Here is a 22,643-nt window from a genome sequence, read left to right on the forward strand (position 1 = left end):
TTTTTAAGTTTGTATGTAGGAATGCAAATGGATAACTGCATGATACGGAGTTCTATGTTTATGATTACTTCTGTCAAATATAGGTCATGGGATTAGGCTTGTTGCTGGATTAGGGATGCTTAAATCTTTATCCATTGACTTCACACTAGTACTTACTGTGTCAGGCAATATGCTTTGGGTAGATTCCTCTTTCTTGCCAAATGGAGAATTTCATGAGGGCAAGAAACACATTTGCATTGACATTATACCTCAGCATCTTGACAATCAGTCTTTGAATAACTGATGATATAAAAAATCAACGAATAAGATTTCTGACCCCCAAGAACTGCCTAGCAGAGGAGACAAGGAAATAGAAATCTATTTGATGACTGCCACAATTATGTGGATATACAATTTATTGTTCTCATACAAGTTTGATCATAAGGGGCATGTTAATAACAACACAGGATTGAAGGGTATAAACAGACAGCATCCTGGGCCAAACAGGTTAACATGTTCACCCAATTAAAGGTATTCCATTCATTTACTTAATAAGCAGTTCTTGAGCAATCTCTTGTTTGGTGTGGTTAACGCCCTGGCCTGAAGTGCTGGCATCCCATATGGGCACCAGTTCGAGACCCGGCTACTCCACTTGGGATCCAGCTCTCTGCTATGGCCTGGGAAAGCAGTGGAGGATTGCCTAAGTCCTTGGGCCCCTGCACCCAAATGGGAGACCTGGAAGAAGCTCCTGGCTCCTGGCTTCTGGCTTCAGATCAGTGGAGCTCCAGCCATTGCAGCTATCTGGGGAGTGAACCAATGGATGGAAGACCTCTCTCTCTCTGCCTCTCCTCTCTCTGTGTAACTCTGACTTTCAAATAAATAAATCTTAAAAAAAAAAAAAAAGAAATACATGAGAGACAGGTCTGCTATTTGATGCTTCACTACTGCAAATGCCTCCAAAATCAAAAGCTGTCTCAGGCCAACACCAGGTGCCTGGAATTCCACCGAGGTTTCCCGCATGGAAGGCGTGGCCTTAAGTACTTGGGTCAGCATCTCAAGTGATAAAGTGATCATGTAGCTAGGATCATATAGATAGGTTAAATGTTAAAGTGATCATGCAAATAGGATTGTTTGGTAATAATAATAGATAAAACTAGGAAGGAGCAAACACTCCAACATGGGAAGTAATCCATATAGTAGACTCATAGAAAAATTATCACTTAAAGTAGCACTCTGACCTCAAATCATCCCTTAGGTCATTCTGTTCTGGTTGAAAGCCCACAAGAACATTTCAGACATTTAAATCCAAAGACACTGTGTCAAAAATGCACTAAATGAAGGATGTCTGTGGATGAGACCCCAGTATAAAGAAGTGGTCATCAAGGAATGAGGTACTTTCTCTGAAGGGAGGAGAGAACTTCCACCTTGTTTATGGCCTTGTCTAAATGCTGATGGAGTTTGTGGATTCAGAAGGCTTCCATATCCCAGGTTGCTCAAGTCAAGAGCCTCAGGTGATCACTGTATCATACATAAGGGTGTTAATTGTTAAATTAACAACAGGAGTCATGGTGCATTAACGTCCCATGCAGGATCTCTGTCCTCAAAGAGATGCACCATGAGAGTTAATAGTAAAACTTATTCTCAAAGATTAACTTCATGCTGGTGTATTACGTGGAGAACATTCATTTGTCTCATAACTTTTAGATAAGCCTAAGTACCCAATGCCATTGCCTGTTTCCTTAGATGCTTCTTCAATTAAAAAAGAACTTTTTATATTTTCATATATGTGAAAGGCAGAAGGGCAGTGTTGGAAAGACATGAGAGACAGATTCTCTATTTGCTGTTTCACTCCCTTAAATGCTTCCAAAATGCAAAACTAGATCAGGCCAAAACCAGGTGTCTGGAATTCCACTTAGGTCTCTCACAGGGATGTTATGGCCTCAGGTCCTTAAGCCAACATCTTCCCTTGATGTGCATTAACTAAAATCTGCGTTGAAAGGGGTACAGATGAGAATTGAAATAGCACTGTAAAATAGAATGTGACCACCCCAAGTCGGGGCTTAACCTGCTCTACTACAACCACCTTCACTCTTTCTCAACAAAAAGAAAAGTATCATGATGCAGTGGGTTTAGCCATCATGTGATGCACACATTCTATATTAAGGTGCTAGTCTGAGTTCTGGGTACTCCACTTTCAACCGGTTTCCTGCTAATACAGCTGGGAAGAGGTGGAAGATGTCTCAAATGCTTGAGTTATCATCTCCCTGAGAGCCTAGTCCAGCCACAACTGTTGCATGCATTTAGAGTGTGAACCAGTAGATGGAAGATCTCTCTGCCTCTCTCCCTCTTTCTCTCTCTCTCTCTGTTTTTTTTTTTTTCTCTCTCTGCCTTTTTTTTTAAGTTTTTATTTTTTTATTTTTTTATTTTTTGGACAGGCAGAGAGAGAGAGATCTTCTATTTTCAAGTTCACTCCCCAGATGACTGTAATGGCCAGAGCTGCACTGATCCAAAGCATGGAGTCAGGAGCTTCTTTGGGGTCTCCCACATATTAGCAGGGCCCTAAGCACTTGAGCTGTCTTCTGCTTCTTTCCCAGGCCACAACAGAGATGGATTGAAAGTAGAGGAGCCGGGACTCAATCTGGCACCCATATGGGTTGCCAGCACTGCAAGCAGCAGCTTTACCCATGTACCACAGTGTTGCCCCTTTCTCTGCCTTTTAAAAATCAGTTTTAAAAAGATTTACTTGCTTATTTAAAGGTCAGAGTTACAGAGAGAGTAGGAGACATAGAGTGAGCTCTTCCTTCTACTGGTTCACTCCCCAGGTGGCCACAGTACTTGGACTATGTTTCACTGGTTTTCCTAGGCCATTAGCAGGAAGCTGGATCTGAAGTAGAACAGCAAGGACTTGAACCACTGTCCATATAGGCTGCCAGTGTCACAGAGAGCAGCTTGAGTCACTGTGTCACAAAACCAGCACCCTCCCCCACCTTTGAAATAGATATGTCTTTAAAAAAAGAAATGAAAAAATCCCTTAATGTAGTAAAAGTCATCAAGACTGAATGTAGGGGAATCCATTGAAATAATCTACTTTTTAAAAAGTTATTTGTTTGAAGTGCAGAGTTGAAGAGAAAGATGGGGTGTTTGAGCTTCCTTTTTTATTCACTCCTCAAATTGCTGCAAGGACTGGGACTAGGCCAGGCTGATGTCAGGAGCCAGGAGCTTCTTCCGGGTCTCACATGTGTGCAGAGGCCCAGGCATTTGGGCCATGCTGTACTGCTTTCCCAGACACATTAGCAGGGGGCTGGGTGAGATTTGGAGCATTGACATGTATGATACTCTCTTTGCAGTTCAATGACAGAGAACCCAGCTGGAACAATTAAAGTCCCAATTAGAAATCAAATATAACAGATTCCAACTCTCCATGGTTTGGGCTAGATAGATTCTGAGAAATTGGGGGTGCCGGACTCTGTCAAGTTGCTCCTCTTCCAGTCCAACTCTCTGCTGTGGCCAGGGAGTGCAGTGGAGGATGGCCCAAGTGCTTGGGCCCTGCACCCCATGGGAGACCAGGAGAAGCATCTGGCTCCTGGCTCCTGGCTTCGGATCAGCGCGGTGTGCCGGCCGCAGTGTGCCGGCCATGGTGGCCATTGGAGGGTGAACCAACGGCAAAGGAAGACCTTTTTCTCTGTCTCTCACTCTCTCACTGTCCACTCTGTCAAAAAAGAAAATATAAAAAATTTACTTTATTTATTTGAAAGACAAAGCCACAGAGAGAGGCAGAGACAAAGAGAAAGGTTGCTTGCCCACTGGTTCACTCCCCAAGTGGTCTTGGTCCCCTGAGCTGAGACAATCCAAAGCTAGGAGCCAGGAAACCCCCTCCAATGTCCCCTATGCACACTAAGGCGTCCAAGGACCTGGGCCACTCTCCAGGTGCACCAATAGCTCGCGGGTTCTAAAGTCTAGCAGCCTGGACCCAAGCATGCACCCACACAGGATGCAGGCACTGCAGGCCAGGGCCCTAACCCACCATGCCGCAGCACTGGCCCCCTAAAAATAGATTTTAAATCTTAAATCTCAGGTTCTCCTTTTGTTAGCAGAGTTTTCTATTGACCAATAATGGCCATATTGGATTTCTGGATTGCAACAAGTGAAAGTATGTATGCTAACAGTAAAGAGACAAACAGTAAGCAGAATGATGTCCAGAGTACTTAAATGGCCTTCGTTTGTTCTTAGAGGAATACTGTTGTCTTACGGTATTATGACATATGAATGTATACAGTAAGCAGACCTTGGAGTCCATCCGTGCTGCCAAATGGAGTATGCTAAGTTTGGGTCCACCCTATATTAAGGAGTGCAAGGTGTCTGGTGCGTAACAAATCTTCCCAGGCAGACAAATCAATTAAGTCACAGGCTTTTATTGGGGCTCCACTCCTGGGCGAGGTTCCCCGGTCCCAACAGAGCAGCAGAGCAGTGGGGGCCTGGGAAGTTGCACGTCAGAGACTGGGAGTGCTCCTTTTATAGATTCAGGGCCTGGGGTTAAAGGTTGAGGCCAGTCTGATCCTCACTGGTTGACCTTTAGGCACCCGCAGGGACCTTGACAAGGACTTTCCATTCCTGGAAGTATAGGCCCTCCCTCCATGCGGATCCCAAAGCTACCATCCCGACCTTTGATGATAGGAAAGGGGGCGATGATGAGTCTCTCTGGCTACTTCCTGCTGACTGGGGACGTTGTCTACAGGGACCCGCTGTGGGTATCGTGGCTCTGCAGGGACAGGCATGTATGGATGGAGAAGCATCTGGTTGACTGCCTGGTTGCTGAAGGCCTTGGTTCATTCCATTATCACCTGCTGTAAACACTTAAACAGACAACTGTAGTATACAAGTCAGGGTGAGAATAGCAACCAGTGATCCTAAGAGTGGCATTAACCAGGTAATGAAAGGATTTCATAGAGGAGAGGAAATAAGGGGGGGTCTCTGGACCCTTGTGAGGATTGTTTGATGGACGTGGTTTAAATCTGATCCCAGCCAAGACCGGGAGAAAGGCCACTCAACCTTTGTAGGTAGTGGGGTTTGTCTGTGGAGAAATTCTGAATAATCATACAACATTAAGTGGAGGAGAGGACCATCAGTACACACAGGTTGGGAGTAGAGCCATTGATGTTAGAGTAGAGGCTATGATTACAAAGGAATGAGACCCAAGTGGGCTAGACAGGGTCTAGAACAAAGGACAGAGTCATTATTAGAGAACCCAAGAAAGGTGCTGTCTCAGCCACAACTAAGTTCTCTGATCGAGAGACAAATAGAAACTGACAGAAGGGGCTTGATAATAATCTGGTGGGCTTTAGGTCTTGTAAATTAAGAGGCCCAGACCTGTCTGTCTCTTCACATAGGGTACATCCTAAGGGAGGTGTGAGCTCCTTGGGAAGGCACCCTGTTGACTTCCATTACTTACCTGGCCTGGGAGGAGAACTGGCCAGGTAAAGGCAGGTGGCATCTCTAACAGGAAAGTCACAGTTCTGCCTGCAGTGTTGCTGACCCTACTTGGCCGTCTCCTCTCAGCATCAGTGGTCACCTTGGAAGCTGGGCTGAGTGAAAGGCTTTTCAGCTTAGAGCCAGTAAGATCTGTGGCTCTGACCTGGGCGTCCTTCGACTCCAGGGCAGGTCCATTTCCAGTGATCCAACTCTTGGCTGCAGAGCTGCCAGGGCTCTTCACAAGCTGACTTCTGCTGAAACCCAGGCTTACCACACTGAAAGTCTCTGCAGTGGACTGGCTTGTTGGGTCTCCTTGAGGGCAGATCACTGTACAGAACAGCCATTAATAGGCTGCCACCTATCTTTCCATTTCTGATGCCCAGCTTTCTTTTTGGGGGGAGCAACTCGGACTAGACTAAGTTACTGGAATTAAGACTTATTCTATGCATCTGCTCTCCCACAATATGGCGCTGGGGAGGAGTAACTTCTACGCAGCTGCCTCTCGCCAATTTGACTGATAAGCTGCAGGAGCCGATCCTGCTCCTGATTGGAGGAGAGCAGCGTGCTCGGCATGTGGGCAGCAGAGTTGGGATTGGTGGAAGAGGACTATAAAGGAGGAGAGAGACAACATGCACCAGGAACATCTGAAGGAACACCTGAGCAGCCCCCGAGAGCCGGCCGGCGGTGTGCCGCTCCTCCGCGGAAGTGGGGAAAGTGGCAGGGGGAGCCGCCCCTCCACGGAGGTGGTGGGGTCGGCAGCCAACCCGGGAAGGACCAGCAGCAAGCCCGGGAAGGGCCGAGCAGACAAAAGAACAGCTCAAGGTCCTGTGTCTTTCCTCCGCAAATGGGGAATGACAGCTTTTCCTCCCGATTTTTGTTAAAGCAGACCAGAGGATGCAAGTCAAGGGGGTGCTCAAGTCCCGTCTCTAATCTAAAAATAAAATTGTGTACCTTGGATAGTCCTTCAGAATAGAATTAGTTTCCTACCTCAAAGAGAATAGAGAACTGATAGATATCACCAATGATCCAGAGAATTTAGAAGGCATGTAAGCCCCTAGAGGGAAGAAGTCACTGGGAACACTAAAAACAGCACCTACACAATTTAGTTTGACTGATTTCAGTACCTTCCTTTGGAGGGGGCCCATATAAGCTGGGCTGATTTGTAATATCAGTGACAATTAAATTTTTCAATGAGGCATGTATTGCACCAAAACCCAAGAAAAACTAAAAGATATTAACCTTGTGTGTTCTTCACAGTGTGTCAAATAGTCTCCTTTGGAGAGTATGGCATCAATGTATTGTATGCTTATGCTCCTGATTAAAAGTGGCTGCAGTTACATCTTCGCAAAAACTGTGTTTGAAGGCAAAGTCGATGAGGTGTCTCTGTATGCCCTAAAAGAAGTGGCCTTTTGAGGTGAAGGCAAATGGAGACTGCATGGCTGTTTGTAAAGCTTTGAGAAAAAGTTTTGCCACACTTGTAATAGTTAAGACACATCCATTTTCTATTGAGAGGCATCAGATATGTTAATATTAGGTGTGAGGTATGGTGAATATATTGGATGGCATAGAGCATTAAGAGTTTAGTAATCTACCATGAGGTGTCATTTAATTTTTCCAGATTTAACAGGCAAAATTGGGCTGCCAACTGGAAAGTAGTTGGAATAATCACCTTTCATTTAATTAGGTCTAATGTAATAAATTTTATTCCATCAAGATACTGAGTTTTTTTAAAAATTTATTTCTTAATTATTTGAGTTTGGGATCTGTGAATTCCTATTTTTCTCTAGCAGATTAGTAACTTAAAACCTTTATTTTATTACTCGCTCTATTAGGACATCTCTGCCTGTGGGAATTTTTGAGTAGATGTGACCATTGGAAATTTAGGCAATACTATAGTTAAAAAATTTGTCCTTTCCTGATGTATATTTTGGAACTTTGAAAAACTTTTATTGAGAACCCTGTTTAAATTTAATGGGATCCCTGGGTAAGACTGTTTCTTGAGCCACACGACTGATTATACCTATAAAATTGCACATATAGAATCTGGGAAGGTTGATGCATATCTTACACTGTACAGATATAAGAATTAATATTTGTTTTAATTATATCATTTAAAAATAAATTTTAGATTTCCTGTTGGGTCAAATTATGTACTTTTCAGAAATGTATACATATATACAACTATAATTTATACATTTTATATTTTCCTCCTTTATCTAGATTTTTAAAAATATTTAATAGGTTCAGCACTGTGGCATAGTAGGTAAAAACCTCGACCTGCATTGCCAGCATCCCATGTGGGCACCAGTTCATATCCTGGCTGTTCCACTTCCAAACCAGCTCCCTGCTAATGTGCCTGGAAATGCAGAAGAAAATGGCCCACATCCTTGGACTCCTGCACCCATGTGGGAGACCCAGAATAAGTTCCTGGAATCTGGTTTTAGATTAGCCCAGCTCTGCTCTTGTGGCCCATTGAGAGGGAACAAGTGGATCTTCAAAAATCTTTTAAAAAGATGTAGTTATTTATTTGAAGGGCAGAAATATTCCATACATCAGTTCACTCCCCAGAATGGCCAGGGATGGGCCAGGCTGAAGCCAGGAACTTTCCCTGGGTCTCCCATATGGGTGTCAGAGGTCCACACAACTGGGCCATCTTTTGCCACTTTCAGACATGAAATAACAGGGAGCTGAACCCCATGAGCGCCGATTCTAGTTCCGGCTGCTCCTCTTCTGATCCAGCTCTCTGCTATGGCCTGGGAAAGCAGTAGAAGATGGTCCAAGTGCTTGAGCCCCTGCGCCTGCGTGGGAGACCTGGAGGTGGCTCCTGGCTCATGGCGTCAGATTGGCACAGCTCCGGCCATTGTGGCCATCTGGGGAGTGAACTAGCAGATGGAGGACTTCTTTCTCAGTCTCTACCTTTCAAATAAATGAAATAAATCTTAAAAAATAAAAAAAGTGGAGCAAATGGGACACAAACTGGCACACATATGGGCTGACAGCAATGCAGGTATCAGCTTAACCCACTGTGCTACAAAGTGAGCCCAATCTAGGTTTTTGTAGTAGCTTTCCTTTATTTAATCTTTTGCCTTTTTTTCTATTCTGGTTTCTGAACTCCATTACAGTGTATGTGATATCCACTGTTCATATGCTTTTTGAATTAAAAAGTATGAGGCACATAACAGTAATATCCATACTTCACATTAATACAGACAAGTCTACATGAGGGTACAGAAATGTTCCAAATTCAATTCCACATAAAATGTGACTTTACTTCTGCATGATACATTCTATACTTATTTGTGAATATGGCTGTTAATTAATGAGAAAATGTGTGTAGCATGTCTACTGACTGAATATGTTGAATTCAGGGAGCAGGACTTCAGTGCATGGAGGAAAACTGACATTCATGTTTTCTCTCTATTTTATGGAATATATTAAGGAATCAATTTGTTAGAAAGCAAAACATGACCAGACAACATTGATTGGTAACTCAATGCATATTTCCATTAGTGGTGAGTAGCTCAAGACTGACCTCAAATCTTAGTCCTTGTGGGGTCTTGAATTAGTCAGTTTCACTCTGTGGTCATCACTCTCTTTATATCACAGGCACTATATTTTTCATTTTTCATTCAGTTCTAATCAAGTATTAGAACTCCTCTTTTTGACTCAGTGCTTGAAATTATAAGTGCCAGTCATTACTTAGAAGCGATATTTAAGACCCGGAGAGAGGAAGCGAGTGTAAAGTGCCAATCAACAACAGTTGTGTGTGGCCTTCCCACTTTGTCTGTTCTCAGGGATCCACACAGGATCTTCATCTGCAATTCCAAAATGAGCAACTCCTGCTCTCAGAGGTACGTGCCCACCACCGTAGACAGCAGGGTTCTTGAAAATGACAACAGAATCCACTATTTCATGGCACCACTCTAGTTTTTTGATGCCTGCAACTTCATTTTTGTTTAAATTGTATGACGCTGAGAACTAAGTAAGTATTTGCTTCTGGGTCTGAGGTCAAGTTAATATGGCAGCTCAAGACGGAGGTCCCTCAACTTGCAGAATAAAGTAATTGAAAGGCAACCACCAGATCAGAGATGATACAGGAATTTAAACAGCCCAATTCATGCATTACACATTATTTGCAGAAAGAAATGACCAGTAGCTGTGCGCCAGCAGTCAGTGCCCTATGACACTGCTACTCAAATCCTAAAGAACTTATTCATAATTTCATGCCCATTCTCCTTTGGACAGGAAAAGAGTGAAACAGCTGAATGACACCCTTTATTTTCTCTTTGCCTCATTTCTGGGAATCCACAAATTGAGTGCAGATGTTAAAAAATAAATTTTGCACATATTTACAGATACTGTAAGAAGTGATGAATAGATGAATTTCAGGAACTTTTGGGTAATGAATTACCAGATAGTGCAACTTTAAATATTCACAAAGAGTTTAGAAGGCAGACAGTCTGTTCTCCAGCCATGTATTTAGTTCTCCATTAAATATATATATATATAAATAATTTTCTCACTGTGAAATATGATCCATTGATGACCCATAAATTGTATTATTAGGTAAGCTCAAATATTATTTTAAAGGATTAAAAATGAGTTATTTAGTAATATTTGGTTCTTCTTCAAATACTTTGCTAGAAAGAATTGTTGGATTTTTTCCTAGATATCTGTAATAAGTATGAGAGTTCTAAGATGACAATTTAATTGAAAGAGTTAAAAAGAATAATAAACTTAATGACAGTTTCCAATAATTCTTTCCACTTTAGAATTTCTCCACTTATAGAATGTTTCTTTCAAATGTAAATTTATCAAATGAAGATTTGATGAGGAATTGCAGTGCTATTTAGGTATCTCACATCGTTACACAACTTTGCTGTATCCTCTGTGTGTCAGGAGGCTGATTTTATAGCATATATGTGGATCATACTCATTGCCTCCTAATGGAGGTGTGCATTGTTTGATGGCAATTGTAGGCTCACCTGCCCATGATGTCAGCAGGGTAGGACCACAGAAAGTCTCTCTGGCTTCCTTCTCAGCGTGCGCCATTCCAACCACTCCCACCATTTTCACAGAACTCCTGCCCCTGGGCTGTCCTCATTGCTCATGAACTGTGTGGTTGGTTTCTGTGTCTGAGAACATCAGTGTGGGGGTCAAAGGAACCCTGAAGGGCGTGGCAGGTGCCTGTCTTGTTGGCATAGGTGACCTTCCTAGATCTGAGGTGTTAGGATCTTTCATGCAGGTGCACCCTGTAGATCTTGGCTGGTCCAGGAGGGACTAGTGTAAGTCCTCAGTTCCAGAGATGGAGAAGCGGTGAGTAAGGCTGGGCTTATATATACATTATGCATATTTGTTCCAATGCAATTTCAGCCCAAAATGTGAAGTTGTACGTTGCATGCTTACTGTAGAATTTTAGGTATACACAAAACAAGAAGTTTTCTAGTGTACATAATACTGTATCCCTGTGTGGTACTTCTGCACTAATAGAAAAATAGCAAATCCGGCCGGCGCCGCGGCTCACTAGGCTAATCCTCTGCCTTGCGGCGCCAGCATACCGGGTTCTAGTCCCGGTCGGGGCTCCGGATTCTGTCCCGGTTGCCCCTCTTCCAGGCCAGCTCTCTGCTGTGGCCAGGGAGTGCAGTGGAGGATGGCCCAGGTGCTTGGGCCCTGCACCCCATGGGAGACCAGGAAAAGCACCTGGCTCCTGGCTCCTGCCATCGGATCAGCGCGGTGCGCCGGCCGCAGCGTGCCGGACGCGGCGGCCATTGGAGGGTGAACCAATGGCAAAGGAAGACCTTTCTGTCTGTCTCTCTCTCACTGTCCACTCTGCCTGTCAAAAAAAAAAAAAAAAAAAAAAGAAGAATAGCAAATCCAAAATAACTTCCTTTAGTGTAAATTTTAATGATAATATAATGTTTATCTCTTTCATAACCTCATTTATTTGGACAACCACTTTAAAATTTTATTTTTTTCTACTATTGCATTATTTTACAAATATGTAGATATGTGTTCTTTAAACCATGATAACTTCTGCCATTTAATGGACATACATGAACTTTCCTATATATTTCCATGTCTAAAGGTTTGTTCCTCCACAGCAAAGTTGCTGTTTACTCACTGTATTCCTTATGATTTATTGATTCTGTTTTATTTTTAACAGTTCCGTGTAGAAGGAAGCCAGATAAATTTTCTTATAGCTCCTTCCTTTCATGTTGTCTTCTAGGTATAGTTTTGGAACCTCCACATATTTCAAAGAGCAAAAAAAAAAAAATATAATACATTATCTATAATTGGTTTTCTTAATTCTTCCTTGGTTATTGTCAGTTTTCATTTTCAGAGATTTATAATAGTTTATTGATTAAAATGAAATAAATAAACATAACTGTCATTCTCAGGGAATATATACAAGTAAGGGGAGTGAAGAATCTGGCATGGTTATGAAACATTACAGTCATCTAAGATAAGACAACTCTGTCTCCAGTCTTCCTGTTGCCATAGCAAAAAGATAGATTTTTTTAAATGGCTTGAGTTGAAAGCTAGAATAAAATATGCTAGCTTTTGGTGGTTGTAATGTCTGAAATAGCTTTTCCTATCACACAGATGATGTAGTCAGCAATGATTTAGTGCCACTCTGATATGACACTTAGCATTCTGCAAGGGTAAGAGGTACCTAGTGCTAAAACACAAATCAGTTAAGTTTGGTTTTAAATTGTTAGGGCAATGCAGTCTTTACCAGATCTGAGGAGCTGCACTTGCTTCATGGATAGAATCAGGAATGTGTGGGGAAAAGAATCTACTGTAGATTCCTTTAATGTTTAAGTTTTATTTATTCCTTTAAAAGGCAGAGTTACAAAGATAGTGAGAAATGGAGAGAGGGAGTGAAAGAGATACTTTGCATGCACTGCTTCACTCATCCAATGGCCACAATGGCTGGGACTGCACCAGGCCTAAACCTGGAGCCCGAAGCTCCATTGAGGTCTCCCACATTGATGCAAGTGTTCTAAACACTCAGGCCATCTTCGCTGCTTCTCAGGACCTTAGCAAGGAGCTGGATTTTAGAGCTGGAACAGCCAGGACACCAATCATCTGTTCCCACGGGATACTAGCATTGCCAATGGAGACGTTACCTGCTGCATCACACGCTTACTGCAGGCTCTTAAACAAATCTCTGTACATTTCCCTGACCTAGTCACATGCGGATTGTTCTGCAGATTTTCCAAAGTTTGGTTTTTGGCAAATAATTAGATTGTTTTCACTTTAATTTGGTGTTATTTCAAGTCTTCAAATGTTTATCTGTAGAATAACCATAGATAAAGCCAAAAGCTATTTTCTATTCTTGGTATACTTGAATCTCCTTCTTTATTTAAAGGTATTTATATGCTTGATAGAGAAATTGGAAGGAGAGAGATACAGAGAGATCTCATGCGCTTATTCACTCCCTGAATAACCCCACCGAGTTGAGGTGGATAGGATTGAAGCTGGGAGTCAGGAGTGGATTTGAGGCCTCCCTCAGTGGTGGCAGCATTACTGCTTCTGCAGGTCTGCATTAGCTGTGTGCTGGAAACTGGAGCCGTACTGGAAAACCAGCCTAGGCACTCTGAGGTAGGGTAGCTTAGCTGGCATTGTAAGCACTAAGCTAACTCCTGCCCTCTCTTTATAAATACATTTTTCTGCCATCTTTGATGTGACTGTGTATAGAGTTTGACTGTATATTCTTCATGTTCATTCTATCGTAGGGTCATGGGTGGTTTCTTGTGTTTTTCCCTGAATACTCCTACATTCTTCTCCTTAGCATGGCTCACCCAAGTGTCCGTCTGGGCCCCTATTCAGCCACTTTGCAGTTCCCCTTGACAGATGTGGCCCTTTGTGATCTGATTCACAGTGTGACTCCCTGCTGAATGATTGTGTGTGCCTGTCCAGATGCTCAACAGCTCTCAAATGTAACCACATCCGTCTTTCTTCCTTCATAGCCTCTACAAGGCACACAACTGTCAGTGTTTGTTTTGTGAGAGAGTTGAAATGCTGACCAAAGTGTTGTGTTACAGGAGATGGTGGCATTTGAAGACCTGGTGGTGTATTTCACCTGGGAGGAATGGGAGGCCATGACCCATGCACAGAAGATCCTGTACAGGGAGGTGATGCTGGAGATCTACAGCAGCCTGCTTTCCTTGGGTGAGTGACACCGTCACAAGCCCAATGGGAACACTTCCTTGCTCTTTGACAAACAAGTCAACACTGCATAAAATTTGATGATGGGTAGATGTAGAATGTGAGTCCATGAATAATATGAATGACCACTATCTAGGAGAGGATTCAACTTGGAACATTTGTTGCATAGCTGTTGAACCAGGCCATAGCCCTTTTAACAATGCAGGATAGTGATTTCACAAAGTCTTACATTGTTTCCATGAATAGGGTTCTGTGTTACCAAACCTGAGTTGATCTTCAAGTTGGAGCAAGGAGGAGAGCCATGGATATTGGAAGAAGACCTAAATCAGAGCCTTCCAGGTAAGTCTGCACACAATGGGCAGGGAGTCCACGGCAGGAAGAGTGCAGCAGATGTTGGCTGGTGCTTTCCCACTAACCTTTCACAAGTGTTACTGCTGTCAACAGCCGATTTGTTACATCAGACACAAGCATTGTAGAGTATCTAGGGATAGCAGTGTGTAACTCTTTTGTTCTTGATGAGTATGTTGTTTGATTTAAAAAGGTTCCAGTACTTTTCTTATGTCACTTAGGGTTTTCTTCTAGGTTAGATACATTCACCGAATTTATCTTGTCCTTCTCTACACTTTCCTACATTTTCCTTCTGGAACAACTTATAGAAACTGGTTTTTACTAGTTGCTTAGATGGAGTTCTCACTCATGGTTTTGGCCAGGCACAGAACCTACTCTTCTAAGTAGTTCAAGACTGAACCAATATATGTGAACTGGCTCTTTCCCCTTTTTCTCTATCTCTGTGCCTCTCAGATACATAAGCAAATGATAGGTTGTTGGGAACATTAGAAGATCGAGCCTGTGACTGGCAACCCTGTTTCAGTCTCTTTGTGTCTCACTCTCTGTCTCTCTGACTCTTAAGTAATCAAGCAAGAAGTAAATGCTAAAAGATGACCAGGAGCAAGCCTCTGTGCTGTGACATCAGAAATCATGAAGTGAAACATGAATGTTTACAGGAACACAATAAGTGATGTTAGACTGAGCAAGAAAGTCATGAGATTTTGAGTCCCAAGGCCATGCAACCTCATGTGTTCAGGTTGAGCGGCTCAGATTTGCTTAAGCATGGAGTTTGAAGTATGAATTCTCTGTTATTTATCAGTATCATTGTGGAAAAAAAAAAAGCCAAAAAGATAACAAAGGCATAGGACGTGAAGTTTTCTGTGAAGGTAGTTGACAATTGAATAAAATTGTCCATAAAGTCAGAATATCACAAAGGAGCATTTATAGAATGAATTGAGGAGGCAACCAGACTGTTGATTTCAGAATGAGCTAGCAAACACCTTTTAAAGAATGAATACCCCCTGGGTCGCAAAAACAAATTCTTTAATGTGATAATGTGATAGGTAGTGTATATCCCAGGTGGTACATTGGGACATTTCTGCACCTATTGTAGTTCTGAGAAGCTGAAGATGTCATGTTTCCTCAGGAAGATGTGGATGCTGTCATAGATTGCAGAAAAAGTAGACTTCATTTGAAAAATCTCACAAATGCAGTTTTCCTGGGAAGAGTAAACATGTGACAACCATCTGTTCAAAAATTGTTTCTTCAATGTGGTCCTACTTGCAGGAAAGACACATTTCATTCTTTTCCACCCACAAGTACATGATGCAGAAATAGTTTTGCCCTTCTTTATGGCTGAAATGTCAGAGAAGCACCAAAACACACCATTTTAATACAAATAAATTCAAGAGAAAGCACAGGGAAAAATTAATTGCTAGGCAATGTCTGAATATTTTTACTAAATATTTCTAAATTCTTTAAAATTTCATAGAGTTGTTTCATCATTGTTAATGGCAGAGTGACAGTGAGAATAGAAAGACAAAGAGATCTTGTATTAGCTCACTCCCCAAATTCCTACAAGAGTTAGGGCCAGAGTATATATCCTAAAGCCTAGAATTCCACCCATGCCTCTCTAGTGTCTCACAGGGTTCCAAGCATATGTACCATCACCTACTGTCTCCTAGTTTGCATAAGCAGAGAGCTGTATTGGAAATGTAGTAGATAAGGCTTAAACTAGTACTATTTGGAGATGCAGGCATCCGAAGCAGTGACTTAACACATCTTACTACCTTAACCCATTCTGCCACACTTGAAAACTAAGTAGTAAAACAATATCATGATTGAACATTGGAAAATCTATTGTTATAAATTCATATATTATTGTATTAAGAAGAAAAAACATGTAGTGGTCATAAATAAGTATCTTGTATACATTATGTTTAAATCTTATGCCACTTGGATAATGCGTAAATTCCTTCCTTTTGGATGATTATGCCAGGAGAAATTGTTACATGCTTCACTGACATGGTTATGTTTTCTTATTTTAGTTACCATGAGAAGGGATTGTCTAATTATGAACAACCAGGAAAACAAAGGCAAAAATTTAAATCAGGATGTTATAAAATACAACAGGACATCAACTCCCAAATGTGTTGAATTAAGTGCTTTTCTTAATTCAAGTTCAAGCCATATGACAAAACTGAAGGGAAACTATTCAGGAATGAAACCTGTGGAATGCAATATATTTAAAAATGTGCATCTGCCCAGTGGAGCTGATGAACTTGAAGCTGGAGGGAAATTTGATGCCATTAAAGTACCTGGGATCTCTCTCCAGTGCTGGGACCATCTTAGTCAGCATCACAAGATTCTGTCTGTGACGCAGACATTGGAACATAATGAAGAGAAAGCCTTCAATAGTATGGAGAAATTTTGTACATCTGAGAAGGTTCATATGCTAGAGACCTGTAATAAATCGTCTGTCACTGTTGGAAAGGCAACTCAAATAGAAAAAAAATTCCATAAATATTCTAACCTCAGTAAGCACCAACACACCTACGAAAGAGAAAAACTTGGTGAGCCTATTAGGTCTGTAGCATCTGGCACTTACCAATCACATTTTGCAATAAATCAGAGACAACAAATAGGGACAAAATCCTATGCTTGTAAACTTTATGGAAAATCATTAAGTTGTAAATCCTGCCATTCTATCCATCACAGTGCTCACATACAAGAAAACTTGTGTGTGAGTAATGAATGTGTCAAAACCACTTACCAGAAGTCAGATCTCATTAGACATCAGAAAATTCACAGGCAGAATAAACCTTATGAATGTAATGAGTGTGGAAAAGCCTTTCTCCAAAAATCAGACCTTGTAAGACATCAGAGAATTCACACAGGAGAGAAACACGAATGTAATGACTGTGGAAAAGCCTTTTCCCAGAAAACACACCTCATGGCACATCAGAGAATTCACAGAAGAGAGCAACCGCATGAATGTAATAACTGTGGAAAAACCTTTGGCTATAAGTCACACCTCATGGCACATCAGAGAATTCACAGAAGAGAGAAACCGCATGAATGTAATGACTGTGGAAAAACCTTTGGCTATAAGTCACACCTCGTGGCACATAAGAGAATTCACACCGGAGAGAAACCTCATGAATGTACTGACTGTGGAAAAGCATATTCCCAGAAATCACACCTCATAGAACATCAGAGAATTCACACGGGAGAGAAACCTTATAAATGTAACGACTGTGGAAAAGCCTTTAGCTGTAAGTCATACCTCATCGCACATCAGAGAATTCACACAGGAGAGAAACCTTATGAATGTAAAGACTGTGGAAAAGCCTTTTCCCAGAGATCATACCTCATAACACATAAGAGAGTTCACACAAGAGAGAGACCCCATGAATGTAATGACTGTGGAAAAGCGTTTGGCCATAAGTCACACCTCATAGCACACCAGAGAATTCACACAGGAGAGAAACCTCATGAATGTACTGACTGTGGGAAAGCCTTTGCCCAGAAATCACACCTCATAGGACATAAGAGAGTTCACACTGGAGAGAAACCTCATGAATGTAACCATTGTGGAAAAGCCTTTGGCTATAAGTCACACCTCATCACACATCAGAGAATTCACACAGGAGAGAAACCTCATGAATGTAATGACTGTGGAAAAGCCTTTGCCCAGAAATCACACCTCATCATACATCAGAGAATTCACACAAGGGAGAAACCTCCTGAATGCAATGACTGTGGCAAAGCATTTGGCCATAAATAACACCTTATAACACATCAGAGAATTCATACAGGGGAGAAACTTCATACATGTAACGACTGTGGAAAAGCCTTTTGCTATAAATCATAGCACATCAGAGAACTCACATGGGAGGAATCCCGTAAATGTAATCACCTGGAAAAGCCTTTTGTATAAGTCAGACCTCAGCAGACATCAGAGAATTCACACAGTGGAGAAACCTCATGAATGTACTAACTGTGGAAAAGACTTTTTCTCTAAATCAACTCGGAATTCATTAGAAAATTCACACAGTGGAGAAACCTCATGAATGTACTCACTGTGGAAAAGCCTTTTTCTCTAAATCAACTCGGAATTCATTAGAAAATTCACATGGGGGATAAACTTCATGGATGTAATGACTGTGGAAAAGCCTTTTTCTCTAAATCAACTCAGAATTCATTAGAAAATTCACATGGGGGATAAACTTCATGGATGTAATACTGTGGAAAAGCCTTTTGTCATAATTCATACCTCATAGCACACCAGAGAGTAATGCTGTCTTGCAGCTGCGAGCTTTCAGAAATAAAGACTCCATAATTTGGCATCTTCTGTAACTCACTGTTCCAAATATAACACTTGGAGGCCCCAGGAAGTTTGTGTATATCAGCACTCTGTTCAGATACTGACCAGCCAGCAGCCTCTCTGCCCTGGGTACTCTGAGAGTTCTCTAAGGAGGCACCACCTGAGACATTCCAGGGCTGGGAGACAACCTTGGGAAGCTCTGACAGCCAGAAGGCAGAGTCTGCTGACCTCTCTTCATTTTCAGGAGTCAGTCAGAGACCCCTGAGGTGAGTCTCACTTATCTGTTTTACTGGGAACCAGTTCTCCTGTGGAGGACTGGACATGATCAAAACTTCCCTCCATGAGCCACCTACAATGGAATGGGAGCCTCCTGTTTCAGTTCTGCCATACTGGCCCTTTTTGTTTGTCTTGTCATTTTTGTATTTTTCTCTTTGCCCTGCAGGAAGTTATTTCCTGATTCTTTCCAGCCTCTGTCATTTGATCATCTCTGGGACTGGATTACTGACCTTTTTTATTTATTTATTTATTTTTTGACAGACAGAGTGGACAGTGAGAGAGAGAGAGATAGAGAGAAAGGTCTTCCTTTGCCGTTCATTCACCCTCCAATGGCCTCTGTGGCCAGCACACTGCGGCCGGTGCACCGTGCGGATGCAATGGCAGGAGCCAGGTGCTTCTCCTGGTCTCCCATGGGGTACAGGGCCCAAGCACTTGGGCCATCCTCTACTGCACTCCTGGGCCATAGCAGAGAGCTGGCCTGGAAGAGGCGCAACCAGGACAGAATCTGGCACCCCGACTGGGACTAGAACCCGGTGTGCTGGCTCCGCAGGCAGAGGATTAGCCTACCGGCCTGGATTACTGACCATTATGACCAGGGGACTCTTCAGGACTTCATATCCACTGTAATCTCTCTTTATATCTTTTTCCTGGCCATTCTTGTTTCTGATTAAGGAATTGGATTATGGTTGTTTTGATTGCCTTAGGTCTCCACAGATCTCTGTGAGTGCCACTGGGCTCCCAACTTATCCCCAGGAGCCACATATTTTGCCTCTGTTGGGTGGCCAACCTAGTAAGTCTATTTTCATAGTTCTAACTGTCTTGCTCATCAGTCTTTTCATCATTACAACCCCTGTCTTCTCACTTTTAATAGGGAGAGGACCTAGAAATGCCAATACCCCTCTAGGGTGTATGTTACAGCATTTCAAAGAGGGTTTTGTGGACAGGTGTGATTGTGGCATTAAGCTCACCTGAGCAAATTTTAGGAACTTGAGTGGCCCACCTTTGGGGTAGGTTGGATGGACACCAGATCTTTTGATCCTCACTTGATCCAAGCCATTTGAGATATTGTGATGGAATCCCAGCAACCCTGAACAATTCCCATATATTAGCCAATGGATGGCCCTGATCTAGAATCCAGCCCCTTGGTTAAGTACTGTTTTCCTAAGAACTGGAGTACATATTCTTGTTGCTTGACACAAATCTGTCACTAAAAGAGACCCACCAATGAAACCCCCAGTCCTTCCACCAAGTCTGGAAGAGACAGACCCTCTACCCTCGTGTAGCCCCAGTGTGGCATCGGAGGGGCAGAGTGGGATGGGGACAAAGATAACAGCAGCCCATAGTTTTACCACCTCATATCCAAAGCCATGTATGGGAAAGGGGAAGACAAAGATATCACAGTGGCAAGAGCATCCTCCCCTTGAGGGAAACTCCCCCAGTAGATGGAAGCCGTGGGGCTTAACCTTTGTGTTTTATGTCCCGTTCTCCACAAGCAGTCTCTATAATTGGAAAATGCAAAATCCTCCTTTTTCTGAAGTGCAATTGGCTTTAATTAGTCTCTTAGAGCCAGTCTTTAACACCTACCACCCATCTTGGGATGATTGTCCACGATTATTGGTCACCTCCTTCACATCGGAAGGGAGAGTCAGGATCCAGCTAGAATCTAGAAAAGCAGTCTTAGGATCTGGAAGGATCACTCGAGGAGAATGGAGACCAGGTGGAAGAAATTTTTAAGTCATCTAGGTGTAACTGATGAATGTAAATTGGGTAAAGGCAAAAGAGATAAAGTGTCTAAATGAATGTAACTTTTGGTATTCTTATCACCTTTTATTCTGTGGAAAAATAATTTTGGGGTTGTTAACAGTTTTCACAAACTATCTATGAAAAATAGCTCAACACTTCTTGAAAGAAACCAAAAGTGAGATTTATGTTAATTTAGATCACGTTGTATTAATATGGAGATTTTTAAAGGGTTGAAGTCTTTTGGCATCCATAATTTTGTATTCTCCAAACATTAAAATCAGATTTACTGCTTATGAAGCTAAAGCATTGTTGGTTCTGTGTTTAAATGTGCCCTCTTTTAAGTTCCAAGTTTCAAAGGTCTTCTTTTTCCCTGGCCTCTATTATATTCAATACTTTAGTACAATTCTGTAAGCGGGTAAAACCAATAATATTACAGGTTCCAACTTAGAAAATATACGGTTAATTCAGATTATTAATAGGGAAAGAAATTCTAATCATTGATGGTAATGTGTTTAAGAAAAAACATATTTTGGGCTGGTGCAGCGGCTCAATAGGCTAATCCTCCACCTGTGGCGCCGGTACACCGGGTTCTAGTCCTGGTTGGGGTGCCGGATTCTGTCCCGGTTGCTCCTCTTCCAGTCCAGCTCTCTGCTGTGGCCCGGGAAGGCAGTGGAGGATGGCCCGAGTGCTTTGGCTCTGTACCCGCACCAGAGACCAGGAGAAGCACCTGGCTCCTGGCTTTGGATCAGTGTGGTGCGCTGGCCGCAGTGGCCACTCGGTGGTGAACCACCAGACAAGGAAGACCTTTCTCTCTGTCTCTCACTGTCCACTCTGCCTGTCAAAAATAAAAAAAAGAAAAAACATATTTTGGGGCTGGTGCTGTGGTGCAACAGGTTAAAGCCCTGGCTTGCAGCACCATCATTCCATATAGGCACGGTTTCTAATCCCGGCTGTTCCTCTTCTGATCCAGCTCTCTGCTATGGCCTGGGATAGCAGTAGGAGATGGCCCAAGTCCTTGGGTCCCTGCACCCATGTGGGAGACCTGGAAGAAGCTCCTGGCTCCTGGCTTCAGATCAGCACAGCTCTGGCTGTTGCGGCCATCTACAGAATGAACCAGTACATGGAAGACCTCTCTCTCTGTCTCTACCTCTCTCTGTAATTCTTTCAAATAAATAAAATAAATCTTAAAAAAAAAAACATTTTAAGAAGCTATTGCTAAAACCATTTTATTGTTCAACCTTGGATATTATTTTATATGCATATACATATTACATGTCTACATGGGAAAATTTATTTATTAAGAGCTTTATTTTGGGGCCGGCACTGTGGCGCAGTGGGTTAAAGCCCTGGCCTGCAGCGCCAGCATCCCATATGGGCGCCAGTTCTAGTCCTGGCTGCTCCTCTTCCAATCCAGTTCTCTGCTATGGCCTTGGATAGCAATAGAAGATGGGCCAAGTCTTTGAGACACTGCACCCACATGGGATAACCAGAAGAAGCTCCTGGCTTTGGATTGGCAGAGCTCTGGCTGTTGCAGCCATCTGGGGAGTGAACCAGCAGATGGAAGACTTCTCTGTCTCTACCTCTCTCTGTAACTCTTTCAAATAAATAAAATCTTAAAACAAAGAGTCGGTCCTCTGTATATAAAGTCATACTAAAAATGATCCATAATGAAGGAGGAGATGGGAGAGGGAATGGGAGGTGGGGTGGGAGTGTGTGGGGGGGGTTTGTAGGAAAGAACCACTATATTCCTAAAGTTGTATCTATGTAAAAATGCATTCATTAAATAAAAAATTTAAAAATGAAAAAAAGAGCTCTGCTTTAACTGGCTGAAGGTAAAAGATTGCTCAATTTAAACTGCTAAATTGATTGAAGGTTCATGTGACCTAAATCCCTATACCAGTGGGTTTTAATTTGTTGGTAGAAAGAAATTAAAATGTTTAAATCATTGACATATTTGTACTTGGGTTTCCTGGTCAAAGAAGTTACAGTTGTGTTAGATATGTAAATGATGTTTCCAAATACTATACTCATGTCTTGAAATGTATAGGAAGCACTGAAACTTCTGGTACATGTTTTCATAAGTTGTTATTTGACAGCTAACACTGCCTGCTAAGTTATCCTTTGATATTAAGCATTCCCAGTAAGTGAACTGGGAAGGCGTGACTTTTTTTTTTTTTTTTTTGGCCTAATTTCTTTATTCTCTTCAAGATGAGAAACTGACTCTATACTGAAAGACTCTCCAGGATGTACAGTATGACCTTAGGCCTTATAAATGGGATGGCTATCATTTTTCTGTAATAATTGCATAGCCAAAATGAGAGCTTAAATTATTATTTCACAGCTAGGTTTA

General features: G+C 42.2%; 1 protein-coding gene across 1 annotated transcript in view; it reads left to right on the forward strand.

Moving 5' to 3' along the window:
- LOC100350607 (uncharacterized) overlaps positions 1-21,946 on the forward strand; it is a 31,752-nt gene extending 9,806 nt beyond the window's left edge. Inside the window, exons 2-5 of the mRNA XM_070065971.2 lie at positions 13,497-13,623; positions 13,867-13,959; positions 15,996-18,540; positions 21,264-21,946. Of these exons, the coding sequence (XP_069922072.1) occupies positions 13,500-13,623; positions 13,867-13,959; positions 15,996-17,734 (1,956 nt within the window). The 5' untranslated portion in view covers positions 13,497-13,499 and the 3' untranslated portion in view covers positions 17,735-18,540; positions 21,264-21,946. The remainder of the gene's footprint in view (positions 1-13,496; positions 13,624-13,866; positions 13,960-15,995; positions 18,541-21,263) is intronic.
- The last annotated feature ends 697 nt before the right edge of the window (positions 21,947-22,643 follow it).

This window comes from Oryctolagus cuniculus, chromosome 21 (assembly GCF_051225735.1).
Source record: "Oryctolagus cuniculus isolate XC-2025 breed Fujian yellow rabbit chromosome 21, ASM5122573v1, whole genome shotgun sequence".
Taxonomy (NCBI): Eukaryota; Metazoa; Chordata; class Mammalia; order Lagomorpha; family Leporidae; genus Oryctolagus; species Oryctolagus cuniculus.